Source organism: Pyrus communis, chromosome 3 (assembly GCF_963583255.1).
Source record: "Pyrus communis chromosome 3, drPyrComm1.1, whole genome shotgun sequence".
Lineage (NCBI taxonomy): Eukaryota > Viridiplantae > Streptophyta > Magnoliopsida > Rosales > Rosaceae > Pyrus > Pyrus communis.
In genome coordinates this window covers 24178369-24195961 of record NC_084805.1, presented here as the reverse complement: position 1 = coordinate 24195961, position 17593 = coordinate 24178369, and the positions used below count along the sequence as shown (strand labels likewise).

Below are 17593 nucleotides of genomic sequence, written 5' to 3'. Positions count from 1 at the left end.
TTTTAGTTGCCTTGTAATTTTTTCAAGCCACAGTTTGCAATATAAGAGCTGATCCCTTACATCGTCTCAAGTAGCTTTCGCGACATGTTTCCGAGTCTTTTCTTTGAACATGTCCCATATATGATTAAGGTATTTTAAACAGCTAAAACTCTAGAACCCTAGATCCATGTTTCAACAAATGTCGGGGTAGATAAAAATTGGGGTGAACTTAACAGTACTGAGTATACTAATATAAATAAAAAGTTGTAACGAAAGTAGGAGCCATGTTAAAATGCTATGGGAATTTTGTGTAGTGCGCAGATTTTACAATCTAATTAAAACCGGGCACACAGCGAGCCCCCTTTATTTTCATTTCAACAACTACAACACAAGAAACAAAATTGAAAAGAAGGAAAACTATCGCACAAGAGAGTAGCGACTCTAAATCAGATGCAAGGGGTACAAACAACAGAGATCATACATCATCAAGATTCAATTTCCTCAACGTTTTCCGTTCGCCTTTGTCTTAAAGGAGGGCTTGAGTATTCCATGCCGCTATCTGCTGACGAGACATTGGATGACTCTGAGGACTCTGGGAATGAGCTTGTTACTGGATTTGGCTGAGGTGTTTCATTTCTGTAACTCTGAGAAGCAACAGAAACTGGTGACCTTTGTGCTTCTGGCGTTTGATTCCCCTGAGCTTCTTCTGCGAGTTTTCTTAGAAGATTCATGATAGTTGGAAGAAACCTCGATGAAATAGATAGTATCCCTGACAGCTGGTAACACCAAACAACGGAAACTAAAGTTAGGAACTGCTTTAATTACGGAAATTCCAATTTGATGAGAGACTGTATCCAAAAAGGCCAGCCCCAGGTGAAGTCTCTATCAGATTAGGACCTCCAGCCGTTGTATTGTACATTCAATTCCAGTTTAATACTCTACCAAGTACCCAGTGAGAAGAAGAAGAAAAAAAAAAAAAAAAACAAGTTTCATACTTACAGCGCCATGTTGGAACTGTCCCGAAATGTCCATCTGTACCCATAAGGCCTTTGAAAGTAAAAATGCAACGAATAGAACCAAGAGGTAGAGAGGGTTCCTGTATCATTTGAAGAAAAAAGGCACAGTGATTAACAGATGTGCAAGATATTAGGGTCTGGACAGTTGACAAATGTGCAAAACCTAAAACTCGGAAAAGGAAAACCAAAAAAAAGAACAAACGTAATTACTTTAAAAGCATCATAAATTCGTTAAAACCAAGAACGATCATCGCCATAATAGCCCATGGAGGAGGTAACCAGTTGTTACTCCGCTTGTGAGCCTCCTGAAAGTACAAAAGCAAACAGCATCAGGATCGAGCTGCGAAGTAGAAAGATAGGGAGCTCGTTACAAAATAATATTAGGATGCTAGGATTTTTCTTTGTAGAAAAACCAGAATACTTGATAATAAGTTGGTCCTATCTGACTAAGCCGTTCCCAAGTCAAGAATCAGCAGAATTTTCAATATCAAGTGTTTCCGTATGTTTTGTTTCACTATGAAACTAAATCCAATTTACACAAGAACTCCCGCCCAAAATGTCATCCGAGGGGAATGCATGCGTCCTATTTCCAAGTTCCTTGTCGTAGTTGCTCATTACTTTTGCAGAAACATGTTCCAATATTCATATTTTCATAATTCAAATCTTTACAGAACATTTCATGAAAGATAAATCCATTTATTCTACATGCAACACTGATTAAACGATATAAAAACAATTAGACTACTGAATTAAACTTCAGATAAGAGAAGTTATAAAATATACCTGTGCCGAAACAGCTTGAGTGACGCTATATTCCGTCTCTGCTTTGAACTGCCTCCACAATGACTTGCACTGTACTGGGGTAATTAAGGTATCCTTTGAAGAAACCTAGTTCAGAGATAACCTTTAATAAGAAAGGAGTTTCATCATAGAAAATTTTTACATTACCAAAACCCATTAAATTAGTGGTACCTCTTCCCAAGAGCTTGAGGCAAGAAGATCTGTAGAAGGTCCTAGCTTCCTATTTTGTGAAGATGAAACAGTAACAGTCCCGTCCACCAGAGAAGAAACGAGGACGTTTTCAATATTATCTGGCTTTTCATCCAAGCGAATGGCAGCCATGGTGGATAAAAGCTTCAGAGACTACATGAAAGAGATAATTAAAGAACTGAAACATCACTTTAAGTCAGAATGATAGATAACATGTACTTCCACAAAAGTCCCCAATGATTACCGCAGTTCGTGCATCCTTGGTAATACTTCTAATGTCTTCTTTCCCAGTCCAAACCCTTGGCATTGAATCACTGTCATAATTGAAGACCGTGCCAAACCTGAGAAATGACAACAGAAGTGATCAGCAACCAAAATGACAACATAAAAACAGAAGAGATGATTTCTTAACAAGTTCCTACCGATCTTTCATGTGGATCATAATTTTCCCAGCCTCTTCTCTTGCTTTTGTCTCCACCACATTTCTCGCATAATCCTTCAAATGTTGCTTCATTTTGACAACCGTTTCGTTGTCCAACTCAAAATTGGCAACTGCAGTTGAGAACTCCGATACTGCAACTTCTGTCTCACGATTAAGAAGTTTCTGTATCGAAGCCCAGGTGTCTTTTGCACCAGTTTCGAGTAGAGCCTCTACAGGACCACTTAAAGACGAAGAAAGTTTTTTCTGAAAAATAAAGGGTATTTTCATTAAGAAATTTGAATAACAACAGATTATGAGCCTAACGTTATAAGTATACTCTTAGAATAACCAAGACTTTGATACATTATCAGAGCACTACCTCATAGCTGGAATTCAATTCTGCCAGTTTTGCACTACGAACTGATGATGTATGTACATCTATATCACGTCGAAGCTTTTCCCGTACTTTTGAAGCATCCCAATTAGCTTGTTGTATGGCAGCACCTGAAAGGACAAACAAGTCAAAGTAATAAAAGAATATTTTGGTTGACAAACATGTTAATTAGCTAAACAAATTCTATTACCTGCACATCCTTTCTCAAACTCAAGCATAGAAGACTGAGCACAAGTACACACAGATGAAGCAAATCCTTCTCCTTTGTTCAACGATTGCTCCAGCCTCACTTGAAAATCTTCAAGCGCTTTAGAACGTAGGTGTCCAAGCATAGCTGAGTACGCAGGGTAAACAAACTGAAAAATTCAGAGGAAAGCAATGGGGTCATGCTTCGGTAACGATGTTCAGCTGTTGATTTAAGCATAACTCTTTGATAGGGATACTTGAAGGAGATAGTTTATGTTGCCAATCCAATTCATTATCACGGTGTTCATTCTAAGATTGAGGCCAACAGTAACGTGGTATGTGAAACTGACAACCAAACTAAAACCACTACTAATCACGACTTCCCTATGGTGCAAAATTGTCTAAGAAACTGAAAACATAACTAAAGCCTCTGTTAAAATAGAGAGACAAAGAGAGTAGCCATACATCCAATACTTTTGACTCCAAAAATTGTCGTTTTGAGTTCCGTACACCTTCATCAAAGTAGATGGCCTCCATATCATATCTATGACGCATAAGCGAGATCAAGACATACAAAATAAAGTCAGAACTAGAAACAGCACATGCCCATAAAACACTAACAAAAAAACTTCCAGCGAATAGAAACACACACAACAGGTAAGAATACATATAAACATTTAGTTTAAGTGGCAAAACTAGAACCCAAAAAAAAATGGTGGACCGTGTAACATGTTAAATACAAACATATTTAAACCAGAGTTAAACTTACTCAGAAAGATATGTGGCTAGAATGGAACTGAGCCTTTTACCAAAGCCTTGTACCAGACCAGTTTCAACAGCTTCTTCCAGTGCTAACCAACGCTGAATCATGTTCACCCAAGGAATGACCAGTAAAACTTTCTTGAATATGCTAGAAGTATAATCATCTCAAAAATGGGGATAAATGACCACATACCTCATCATGGACCAACTGTCTGAATTTCTGGTTGGCTATCTCTTCACACCGAACCGTAGCAACCATAACCTAATTAAATTATTTACAGTATGTATACATATTATGTGCACATGAGAAGTGAAGACCACAAATTATCAATGGGAAGAAAATAAACTAACAAACCTTGTGAGCGGGAAGATCCAGGTCCTTGTTCTCTTTGATTACTTTCCAAATCTGTTGTGCACTAAAGGAAAATCCTGACGCAGGGACAACACCACGTCTATCACCAGCAAGCCCTCCTGGAGAAATAGAATGGTAAAAGCGCTGCCTCAGTTGAGCAACCTGCATGATACAAGCCATACCTGTAAGTACCACCGCAAACTTTTATAATGACAGAAATTAATTACTTAGGAATATAGGTAATGTTTTTTTTAATATGAACTACATCATACAATTATGTACATAACATATACATATACAACTCTTCGGTGGATGGTACAACACACCCCAGGAATCAAAATTATAAAATAGAAATGTGATGACCAATAGGAATTTTGGACACGATAATTGCTTCTGATAGTAAAGGGGTTACCTCCTCGTTAAACTTCTCCTCCTTCTCTTCATAACTGGACAAAGCAACTACTTCTACCTTCATATTAAAAAATGAAGTATCAGAGACAATAGGCTTTGACTAATAAGAACATTATACAAAGCAAACATGACTAGAGAGTAGACAAGAATATAAGAGATCTCACAGTAAAAAATTCGCTCAAGGGGGTACTTTTATGGGCTTGGGGCTTCGGTACTCCATCCCATATCTGCAGAATTTACAATACTTAGAGATGTATGAGAAAAGGAATAAAGTATAAAAGCAACATAGAGCTGAAGAAAAAATTACCTTCTGTATATCTTCCCTTAGCACAGGTTCCAGATATTCAAAAGGGGTCTAAATGAGCAGCCACAAACAAGAAAGTATTAATATGCAAAAAGAAATCATTTCACGAGGACAACTTAATGAGACAGATCCTGTTAATATGCACACGGAGTACGCTCATACCTTTGTTTTATCACGTATAACAAAAAGTAACTTCGTTTTACGGGGGCTGAATAGGCGCATCATGACCTATAGACATTCAGAAACCAGAACTTCATTAACTTTGGCAGAGAATGGTGAGTAGATGGTAGATGTAGACATAGTTCTAGAGTACCTGAAAAACTGTTTTCAGTAAAGGTTTATTAGCAGCTTGCTCCCGACCAATATCATGACACCACCTGTATACAAAATCCAATCTCCAATTGATATCTAGAAGAAATTTCAAATTACCGGTAAAGCTTACGTATATTCTACGAATTAAAATTAGACTACATATATTCTGTATATTCTGTAAATTAAAAGGTCAGTTAACATTAGTACTCTGAACTAAAAGTTCATAACTGGAATAACCCCTGTTTTTGTGAAAGGTAAAGCCCTAGTTGAACAATCAATGAGATGGTATCAGAAGCTTCTTTCCTCAGTTATTGATAAACCAAACTCACACCGGCTTTGCCTTGCTAAAAACCAACTGAACTAGATACCAATACATATGACAATCTTAAAACTGAACTAGACACCTCTACTAATTTGATATAACACTTGTGGAAATAAGTTAAAATACAATCCACTAACAAATTGGATCAACCGCTACATATAGTCACCAACTATGCAAGTAAGGTAGACTATCGGCCAGGTGATTCCAAGACAAATAAAAACACACAAGCTTACATATTTATCAGCACAATGTCCGAAACTGCCAAAGCAAATAGGGCGCTTTGCTTCTCGAATGTAGTATCATCCTGAAAACAATAGAGTTACAGAGGAAGCTCAAACAGTTAACAAATCCGAGAACTTTAACAAACATCTTGCAGCTCTAACTATATCCTCCCCAGAAACACACAATAGAATTTAATGGAAATCCGATTACCTCGCCTCTCTCCCTCCCATCAGTCCCCTCCAAATCTATGGCAATCGTGCACGGCTCGATGCCAACACACTTGGCAATCCAAATACCCTTTGTTGTTTGGCTCCTAATACAAATCCACAAAATCAGATAGTCCTCTCTCCCAAAAAGCACTTATTCTAAAACCAAAATAAATATTAAAAAAAAAAAAAAAACACAAAATTAACCACACAACCAACTAAACCTCAGAAACTAACCTTCCACTGTAAGCATCCATCTCCCTAAACTTAGTCCGAAACAGATGATTCAACAAAGTGCTTTTCCCTGCAATCTCAAAATCCATCAGCACCCAAACCCAATTCACCAAAAACCTCAAAAATCATCCAAATCGAATAAAGTTCCAAACTTTTACCGCTGCTCTGCGGACCCATGATTGCAACAACCGCATAAGAGAGTCCACACTCAGCAAGCTTGACTTCCTTCACGAACCTATCGAGCCCATCTGCGTTGAATTCTCCGTCGCCATAGATTAGTTGCGTGGCGCAGCAATCTTCCTCCATCTCAAAACCTTCCAAGTTTGCAACTTTCTAGCAGCCACCGACTCGTATGTGTATCTATACTTGAAGAGGAAGACGACCCAAGATTCTATATGCTTCCTTCCACCTCAAAGCTTCTGAATTAAGTATGAACTACAAGCTTTTTGCTGAAAGAGGAAACAGAGCGAAAGAGTAGAGAGGAACACAGGAAGACAGAGGGCTCAATTTTTGTGGAGCGTCGAGATCTATTTCTTATTCTTCTTTTTTTTTTTACTGGATTCAAGAAATAGTCCATGTGGCGTTGAATTCGTTTGGTTTTGGATTGTCGCTGGTGTCCACCGAACACTTCTCCGTATGGTGAAAGCTCCGTGTTTATCGCTCACTAGTAAAAAAGTAAATGAATTACTAGTATGAATTTTATGTAAACATCTTTACTTACTTCGAATTTGGGAGGTAAAGAATTTTTAAACTTCCGAAGGAATCGCAAAATTTAGACTAAACAAACATTCCTTTTCAAAATTTGATCAAGCATTTTCTTAAAATTTTGGTTATTAATTTCAGTTTTTTATATAAGTTTATTTTGTTTAGAATTTTAGTTTTTCACGGCTTTTCTTAGACATTTTGTTTTTTTTTTCTTTTCCTCTTATCCCTATATTCATGCATTTATTATCCATCTCTATGCATTTTTTTATTGTTTGTTATAATTTTACTTTTTTTTTTTTGTGAATATAGTAGAATATTTGTAAAAAAAAATTGTCAGATTTTATTATTTAGAAGACCCAACACATAATTAAGATTTGTTTGATTACATAGCTACATCTAGTTACCTATAATATGGACACATTTAGTTTTATAGTGGATTTGATTTTTTGTATTTCTCGGTACATTTGGAATGTAAATGTACCAAAAGGGTTATCAAATAGAGACATTTGGTTTCTCGGTACATTTGGAATGTAAATGTACCAAAAGGGTTATCAAATAGAGACATTTGGTTTTGTGGTACATTTGTGATTTTTTGTTCATTTGGTCTTTTGGTACATTTGGAATCTAAACGTACCAAAAGGGTTACCTGACAATGGGCACATTTGGTTTTATGGTATATTTGGTTTATCTGTACATTTGAAATCTAAACGTACCAAAAGGGTTGCATAACAATGGGTACATTGGGTTTTATGATACATTTGAATTTTTTGTACATTTGGTTTCTCGGTACATTTGAAATCTAAACGTACCAAAAGTTAATACTTTTGTTCTCAAATGTACCATAAGTTTTAAGTATATTTTTTATATATCTATACGTGAAAAAATATGTATTGAAGACTTTTTATTGAGACATTTTTAATAGAAAGAGATTTTTTTTTTTTTTAAATAATGATAATAAGGTAATGAGAAATTAATTAATTAATTTTTATTTTATTTTATTAAAAATGTCATTTAATGTGTAGAAGGGGATTGACGAAATTAAATTCCTATATTGTAGGTAATTAGTTGCTAAGTTACCTTATGTGTCACATCCCGGCCCAGGCGGGACCACTTCCCGGGCCCACTCCACCACCGTAGCACGATATTGTCCGTTTTGGGCTTACCATTCCCTCACGGTTTTGTTTTTAGGAACTCACGACCAACTTCCTAGTGGGTCACCCATCATGGGATTGCTCTAGCCCCATTCTCGCTTAACTTCGGAGTTCCTGCGGAACCCGAAGCCAGTGAGCTCCCAAAAGGCCTCGTGCTAGATAGAGATGGGAATATACATATAAGGATCACTCCCCTGGGCGATGTGGGATGTCACAATCCACCCCCCTTAGGGGTCCGACGTCCTCGTCGGCACACACGCGGCCAGGGTTAGGCTCTGATACCAATTTGTCACATCCCGGCCCGGGGCGGATCACTTCCCGGGCCCGACTCTACTACCGTAGCACGATATTGTCCGCTTTGGGCTTACCATTTCCTCACGGTTTTGTTTTTGGGAACTCACGAGCAACTTCCCAGTGGGTCACCCATCATAGGATTGCTCTAGCCCCCTTCTCGCTTAATTTCGGAGTTCCTACGGAACCCGAAGCCAGTGAGCTCCCAAAAGGTCTCGTGCTAGGTAGGGATGGGAATATACATTTAAGGATCACACCCCTGGGCGATGTGGGATGTCACAATCCACCCCCCTTAGGGGTCCGACGTCTTCGTCGGCACATCACGGCTAGGGTTAGGCTCTGATACCAAATTGTCACATCCCGGCCCGGGCGGGACCACTTCCCGGGCCCACTCCACCACCGTAGCACGATATTGTCCGCTTTGGGCTTACCATTCCCTCATGGTTTTTGTTTTTGGGAACTCACGAGCAACTTCCCAGTGGGTCACCCATCATGGGATTGCTCTAGCCCCCTTCTCGCTTAACTTCGGAGTTCATACGGAACCCGAAGCCAGTGAGCTCCCAAAAGGCCTCGTGCTAGATAGAGATGAGAATATACATATAAGGATCACTCCCCTGAGCGATGTGGGATGTCACATTATGCCTCTATATAAATGCATTTAAATTAATGACATGGAAATTAAATAAATAGAAAATTATTGAGGTGGCAATTGATCAAAGCACCTTAATCAAATCTTTAAAATGGATGAATGTTTAATCTAACAACTATAGAAATAATGTAGGGCATTCTAATTTTCCCTTGACGTTTTGATTTATCCTATTTTAATATTGTTTATTTTAAAATAGGGAATTTTAATATAAAAAAAAAAACTCATTGTATTGTTCACTTTAACGAAAAACCACATTTTTACACTAAAAAGTTCATTCTGATACTATTCACTTTACCCTTTATTTTGTCCTTATCGTTAAAACTCAAAGTTTTCAATTCATTTTCATTAGTTTTTCTTTTAAAGTATGAATTGAAGAAAAAAAAGTTGAAAATTATGTTACAAAATTTTTAGGATAAGACTTGCATGTTTAAGGGTATTGAATTACATATAAGGTAAAAATTTTCAACGCCCATTTTTGAGGATATTGAACTACAAATTTTGCGGACAAGGGTCCGTCCTGTAACGTTTTGCAAATGATTTAAAATTAAAATAAAAATAAAAAAACTGTAGTGTAAAACGAAAACAGTTAATAGGATTTTACATTTTTTGTGATTGGAGAAAGTGTCTGGCAGTTTAGTCTGAGAATGATTTCAGAAAATAAAAACATTGAAAACATGGTTTAGTAGTAATGGTGGTGGTAGTGGCAGAGGTACAGGTTATGGGGGTCATGTTGAGACGATGGCAGTAATATCAGTTGTTGTCACATCCCGGCTTAGGCCCCCACCACATCTCAAGCTCGACTTCACCATAACACGATATTGTCCGCTTTGGGCCCCGACCATGTCCTCATGGTTTTGTTTCTGGAAACTCACGCGAAAACCTCCCAGTAGGTCACCCATCTTGGGAATGCTCTCGCCTGAACTCGCTTAACTTCGGAGTTTCGATGGAATTTGAAGCCAGTATGCTCCCGAAAGGCTTCATGCTAGGTAGAGATGGGAATATACATATAAGGTTTACAGGATCCACTGCTCTAAGCAATGTGGGATGTTACAATTATGCCGATGGTGAGCAAGGCTATGACAGCCCGTCCCTAATTATTTGTACCGCAGGTGCAAAAAGACTAAAATGTCTTTGGACGTTAATAGGTGTTGTGGGGTGTTGTTTTGTTGTTTTTGGTGGTTGACTCTACAGGACACACACACACACACACCCATACCACTGCCGTGACTCTTTCTTTCTCTTCTCTCTCGGACTTCATCCCATTTCCTTTGCAATTATATGGACGAACTTCAAAACCAATCTTGCACGTGCGGATCAACGTCTAGAATGTAAGATTCGAACTCCTTGCAAGCTTTTGAGTTCATCCATACCATTTGTGAGACTTGAAGCCTTCGAAAACCTTAAGAACCCTAACCCCAGTTTTCATGCACTGTTCATGCACATGTGATCGTGAAGTTTTTAGGAGTTTTTAAGGTCATAGGGAGCTTTAGTAGGTCCTCACGAAGCTCGGAAAAGAAAGTTGAAGCGTTTTGGACATCAGGAAACCCAGTTTTTGTGACTTGCAGGTTTGGCCGGAATATTCGGATTTTTCCGACGAGATTCCATTGGTTTTAGGGCTTTAAAGTGGTAAGATTTTGTTCTACTCGTTGTAAGCTTCAATTTGGTACCAATTTTATGGAATTTGGTTGAGAAATAAAGAAGATATGAAGTTTTGAAAATTTTTCAATTTCTAGCGAGAATTCGAGTTGCAAACAGCAGCGCTGACGGCGGCGGATGGTGGCAGCCGACGAGACTCACCGGAGAAGACGGTGAATATTCCGTCAACTCTTACGGAATATTCCTAATGGCAGTTAACGGCGTCAGGTTAGTTTTAACAGAATATGCTTGCTTTTGGATGGAATATTCCCTAACGCCGTCAGGGATTCCGTCCGTGTGTCAGGCACGTGCCTACGCCTGGCCGGTGCGTCTAGCCGTGCCTTGGCCGGCGCGTGGGGGTGCGTGAGACCTCGGAAAATTATTTTAAAAATATGGAGATGTTCGTGAGGTTGAGTAGATCACGTTGGTGTATTCACACACCCTATTTGGGCATTGTATGAGAAGTTATTACCTAGTTTTGGTTATGTGCTTTAAATTGACGTTTTTATAGTTGTTTTGCATATAGGTGAGACATATCCCGAGGACAAACGCAGTCACTCGAGGCAAAGGGGTTACGACCCTTCCACATACCAGTGAATGGGCTTTTGGTTTTCCGTATATACCTATATACTTGTGGTTTTTCCCAGAAAATGATATAGAATGTTTATATGTTTAAAATGTCATGCATAGCGTTTGTCTATTTATTTATGCATTAGTAGTTGCATATATGTATGTTTGGTGCTGTGGACGCACATGTAAGTGCCAGGTAAGTTTATGGTTTATGATTGCGAATTAGTGGTTATGTGAGATGCATTGAGAGCTCATAACCTGCACCCCCGGTGTTAGTGCTCCCGTCCAGAGTAGGGCACAGTCCTTCACGTGATGTTCACATTCCGCACCACACGCTCATCTTGGATCCAAGTTAAGTGCACAGTCATATCGTACATACCACTATAGGTGGTTCCGACTCGTAGGTGACCTGCAATTATTCGCCCAGTCTTCACGTGATCGTAGCACTTGAGCGTATTTATTTACACCCAGTCCTGTCATACAGACCACTTTAGGTGGTTTCGACTCGTGTGCAAGTATAGTTAGTGAGTTGGGGATTTGAGCTCTAAATTCAGTCGTACAGGTCACATTAGGTGATTCCGGCTGACATGTTACTTGCATTGATTGACATTACCTGGGTTACTTACATTTTATGTAGAGGCATTTGACATGGCATATATCTGAGCATGTTTTCGATATATGTATATGTTCTATTTTCTGGGAAACTATACAGGTTTTACGGCGAGGGGTTAGAACTTTTGATAATGAAATGATTTTGAAAAGCTTTGTTTTTGCCCACTTATACTTTCTATTTTGCGTCCCTTCAGGTTTTAGTTTAGGTTGCTCTTTTGGTGGCTTACGAGGAATCCATAACATATCTGACAGATTATCACCAATGTAGGGCCACTTCTGGGTGTGTTTAGTTAGTGTTTGTTCATCTGGACTGCACTAGGCTTTCTATGCTCTGAATATTGTTTTTCACCCTTACACTTGCACTTGTATGTTAATTGCTCTGTTTTGTAGTTAGTTTTCATTTTTCATACTTTTATTATTATCTTTTGCTTTCGCACTGTGCACATGGCTACGTCACCCTCCCGTGACTGCCAGCATGACCTGATTTTGGTTGGGGTGTGTCAAGGACCGTCTCTGAGATTTCTGAGATCCTACGCGAAATTTGAGGGCTCATCCTTAAGATAGTTTTTTTTTTTTTTTTTTTTTTTTTTTTTTTTTTTTTTTTTTTTTGTAACAATGTATTGATACTAGAAAACAATCACTTAAATCCAAACAAATTTTAACACTCACTGAATGCTAATTTACAAATGTCATTAATTAATTATAAGTAAAAAAAGAGTTACAAACATAACCTTCACTGAATAATCAAAAGTAATTCATTCTTAAACAACCAAACATAAAAAACAAAAAACTTCAAAACTCTAACTTTGAAGTTTCACTTGAACATATAATATTATTATATATATATATTGTTTTTCGGGTGTTATTATTGGCAAACAAAATATCTCATTGTACTCCAAATTCTTATATTTAGAAAGAAAAAAATTACTCTTATAAGAGGTGCACAAAAAGATTTTAAGGTACTAACAAAAATAATTTTTTTAAAATATATAACTTTCTTACATAATATTAGATGACAAAAATTTTGGGGGGCCCTTCAAATTTGGGGCCCTATGCTACTGCATCTTTGGCTCCCTTCAACGCCCCCTCTAATGGTGAGATAGTAGAGGGGTGGTGGCCGTGGTCGCAAAGGTGACGGTAGTTGAGGCTATGGTAATGGCGAAGAAGATGGTGTCAAAGATGGTGGTCGTGGTGGTGATGATGGTGAGACGATGGAGAATGTGGTGGTGATCATTTTGGCGGCATCATTGGTGACGGTAGTGGTGACATACATGTTTATATTTCTTATTAAAACTCTAACTTTGTTTTATAATGTATCTTTTATTTTCAATTATTTTGAAAATTGTTTTTGAAAAAAGAGGAAACATCAAATAATGTTCTACAAAACTTAGGCTAAATATTGTTTTATCAATTTCTCGTTTTTTTTAAGTATGTTTTCATAAAGCAGTTTACTGAACACATTTTCACCCATTTTTGCATCTAGAAAACGAAAAACTGTTTTGCTAAACGTTAACAAACATACTATAAGACTTTAGTTCCTTGTTATTAAATATAGGAAAGTCATAAATTAAAATAACTTTATTTCCTCTCATGTGACATTCCTTAATTCAGGAGGAGTAAGAATTGGAAGGAATGTATGTTCCTGCATAAGCAATAATTATTTGGCAAAAAGATGGTGTAAATGCATGCATGATAAAAAGAGTAATCATTAGACATGCTGATAAACAATATTAGCTACATTTCATTCTTCAATGTTTCCGATTATTAGATTAAGATTACAGTTTAAGATATAATATAAGTTCATAATGACGGTGATGTTATTCACACTTGAAAATAGCTAACATGCATTTTTTTTTATGAATAAATTAAAAATAAATATAACACGAGGAATACACAATGACATTTTGAAAGTGTCACAACAATTCCCTTATAAGAATTCATGTATATTATTTCGTAACATTTCAGATGTAGTTATTTCTAGATTATATTTTTATATTTTTTTGTCAAAATTTTGTTTTGTATCCACAGAAAATATTCTTTGTTACTTTTGTTTGCAAATCTAAGAGATATATATTATACATCCTTATAATTGAAGGTTAGGAAGAAACCAAAAAAATTCCTAAAAATACCAAAGAATTTATGCCAAAAACGAAGACTGAAATGATATAAAAGTATCATATCAAGGTCCAGATCTAAGTATATTCTGCATTGGGCCCTGGGCTTGTTATAAGTACGTAGTAGGGAGAGGTGGGCTCTTTGTCCAAAGTAAAAAAAAAAAAAAAAAAAAAAAAAAAAAAAAAAAAAAAAAAAAGAGAGAGAGAGACGTGGGCTTGGGCCATCTCAATCATGAGGGCTGAATGTACTCTGTGACTACCCTTTTAGTCCGGTTCCATTGAGCCCTTTAATTAGATGATTGCTACTTAATACTACAGTATAATGATATTCCTTTTTATTTGTAAGTAAGAGGTCTTAGGTTCGATTCTCATCAAAGGTAAATTTGAACCACATTATTGTTAGTCCATTATGAAGCTAAGCGCACCCCTCTCATCTTTAGTGTAGATACTATCATCTGTTTAAAAAAAAAAAAAAAAAAAAAGTTAATTTTGTTAATTTTAGGACTAAATGTGACCTATTTGTTAATTTTAGGACTAAATGTGACCTATAACTCTAGAGATGATCACGGTATGTGATCATATGGGTACTGCGGCCGGAATTCAATTACCTCTTTTTATTGGTTCAAATTCGCTTTTGGCGAGAATTAAACCTAAGACTTCTCACTTATAAGTGAAGAGGAATATCACTAGACCGTAGTACTAAATGGCAATTACCTCTTGAACATTTATAAATAAGCAACCACCTTCCTACTATTAGATTACAGTTAACTTTACATCCACAAATTTGTCCAAATTATTAAGTTTTTGCCATGTAACCTCAATTTTCCCTCAATCCAAAAATTCTACGTACATGATGTTTTCTTTTTCTTAAAGGCTAGTCACCATCTTCATCACAACCAAATGGTCATTTAAACATTTGACGTTAGGTCTTAAATATCAAAACTAAGCTTTGATACTTAAAACATACGATCGAAGTAATTAACACATGTTTTTTTTTTTTTTTTTTTTTTTGTCAAACGATAGATTTTTTTAGATTATGTGTTAGATTAGCCACCAACAGGATTTCGACCCATGCCGTTATGCAAGGGCTCAACACATTTCCACTACTTTGGTAAAGGGTCACTTGCAGAAACCTTAGTCATGTTGATGTGGAGGAATAGTCCATCCATCTTAATCCTTCAAGTTAGAATCAAACATTCATGTTCTTCATTAATTGCACATGAACATTTAGCTAGTCTAGCCCCTCATATCCAACGTGGCTTAAAGTCACGACGTCTTGCAAAGACCCGAACTACAAGTACATACCGACATTGAATATCATCTAAGTGTTTACAAAATATATTTTTTGTAACGTTATACGTATTTTATTATTCGAGTGAGTGTACTGAACACCCGAATATATCTATATCATTTGTTAATCTCCGCCTTTTCAAGGAGAATAGGGAAGCCTTGCTCCTTATCAAGGACTAATGTTGGTGGTACATGGATGGATACGTACAATACAATACAAGCAATGATACAACAATTATACATGAAATTTACTTAGTGAATGAACCCATGTCATTGATTCAATATTGGTCCATCTAAAATGCGACCTATTTTGGCTTTTGATGAAGCCTAGCTATACATTAAAGTTTCATCACCCATCATCCATCAATGCCCATACCTTTACACCATGGTCTCTAAATTAATGTACAAATAAATATAAATTTTCATAATCTGAAGTCAGGAAACTGTTCTGTCATCGTGGCGTTCCGGTCTAATTCTACAACGTTATGTATAAATTTTTTCCATATTACATTGTATCAGTAAATCAAAACGCCACATGAGAGTGTACGTGTTCCATTTAAGCTGCTGTCACACCTAGTCACCATCTTCATCACAATCCAAATCTAATTAATGGCAGATAGCTAGGACCCAGATTAAAATCTTAGCCAATATAGTGAGATCACATTCACACATAAATGCATGAGCCAAAGAAGTAAGTATTTAATCTGCTAAATGACCATACTACCCTAGGTTTTGGTTACCCTAAAAGGAGCAGGCTAGAGGCCAAAAACTAAGAAAGAAAGGGACTAGTCGTGGGGTTTCATGACCCCATTGAAACCATCCTTCCTGGTCAAAACCCTAGTCAAAGCAACTCTGTCACATATATCACAAGTTGTACCCCACACAAGATTAGGATCCTATCCGGATCCTCTACAAAGAGGATCCGAAGAATCATTCATTCATCGCACATCGTGCGGTCATAAATTATTTTTAATTTAAAATTGAATAGAAACAATACCTAACGAAAACTAGCTGCACGATGTACAATGAACAGATATGATTAATTGATCATCTAAATCCCCACAAAAGGAATCCAGAGAGGATCCTTATCTCCTCTCCCCCCCCCCCAAAAAAAAAAAACCCACAATGTCCTAGCTAAGGGATAATTAATTTTTTGAAATGGCTCATAAATTAAAATGGACCTTATAAAAAAGTTTTCATGTATAAAGAGCACTGTCACATTGTGTTATGATTAATTCTACTCAAATTATAATATTTATATTTATTTTTATTAATATACTCTAAAGAGAAATACATACACTTTTGTCCATCGATAATATAACACGAAAAATACTAGCATATAACAAGTATTCTCATTACACATAAAAGCTTCTCCAAATCTTTAAAAAGACGAAATTGACACTTGTATTTCACATAAAGAACAAAAGTGTCCTCTTCGAAGAAAGCACCAAGTTTTGGGGTTGTGTGGTAAATTAGTGAAAGTTTGATAGGGTTTTCATGCGACATGGGCAATTATTATTTTAACATTCTTTGCATGCATGGCATAGCATGGGATTAAGGGACTAATTAAACTAAATCTAATTGATTAGGGTAGATTCTTAGTCATTTTTTAGGCTTTTGATGTAGATTTATCCTGCTAGATCTTCTTCTTCCCCATGGAAAGAAAAATATAATGCTGCTTTTGCGCATTACCATGCACAACAATGCTCAACCCATCATTGCAAGAAATTAGTTCTCAACTCCCTAAAGAATATTTAAAGTCAATTATCAAATAAAAAAGGGAAGTATTATTGGCACTCCAAAAATCTCATTCTACACTCCTCACAAGTGTATTTTTCTTTCCTAATATAGAAAGTTTGGAGTGTAAAATGAAATTTTTGGAGTGCTAATAACAATTCACATAAAAAAATCATAATTTAATTGTGTTTCAATGAACTTTACTGTTAATAAGACATGAGAGAAATGCTATGGAAACCTTTTTAAAGTTGAACATTTTATAGACTTTGTGCAACTTTTGTAAAATATTATGTCAAAAACATGAGATGACAGAGAGTTCATAGAGAGTCTCAAAATTGAGAGTCAATTCTCGTGGCAACATTGTAAAATATTCTACCAAAAATATAAGGTAGCAGAAAGTTCATAAAGAGTTTCAATCAACTTTCTCATTGTAAAGAGAAGAGAGGCTATGGGATTTTCTGGGATTTGATTTTGTCATTGAAATTCTTGTATTCTTCAATATAATTAGAAGTCTTTTCATGTTTTATACCATCATCCTTCTCATTATCATATCAATGACCATCAATATTAATTAGCTCTTAATATAATAATATTCATTTCTCACATGTTTGAAGCTCTCTTCTTACTATCATATGAATCGCCTGCAATACTGCTTATATTCTTACAGAGTTAGAGTGATCATTTTCACATTCCTGTTTTTTCTTTTACATTTCTCTCAATCAGTTTCT

At 36.5% G+C, this 17593-nt stretch overlaps 1 protein-coding gene across 1 annotated transcript; it reads right to left on the bottom strand.

Moving 5' to 3' along the window:
- Nucleotides 1-314: 314 nt before the first annotated feature.
- On the bottom strand, nucleotides 315-6662 carry LOC137727865 (protein ROOT HAIR DEFECTIVE 3 homolog 2-like). Its single transcript, XM_068466701.1, has 22 exons — nucleotides 6270-6662; nucleotides 6115-6181; nucleotides 5882-5984; nucleotides 5683-5753; nucleotides 5129-5192; nucleotides 4978-5043; nucleotides 4819-4866; nucleotides 4676-4738; nucleotides 4513-4569; nucleotides 4104-4262; nucleotides 3942-4010; nucleotides 3756-3847; nucleotides 3452-3530; nucleotides 2991-3156; nucleotides 2786-2910; nucleotides 2408-2670; nucleotides 2230-2326; nucleotides 1968-2138; nucleotides 1779-1883; nucleotides 1206-1300; nucleotides 979-1075; nucleotides 315-755 (listed from the first exon to the last, which is right to left on the bottom strand). The coding sequence occupies exons 1-22, from the start codon at nucleotides 6415-6417 to the stop codon at nucleotides 465-467; spliced, it is 2496 nt and encodes an 831-aa protein (XP_068322802.1). The 5' UTR covers nucleotides 6418-6662; the 3' UTR covers nucleotides 315-464.
- Nucleotides 6663-17593: the final 10931 nt, after the last annotated feature.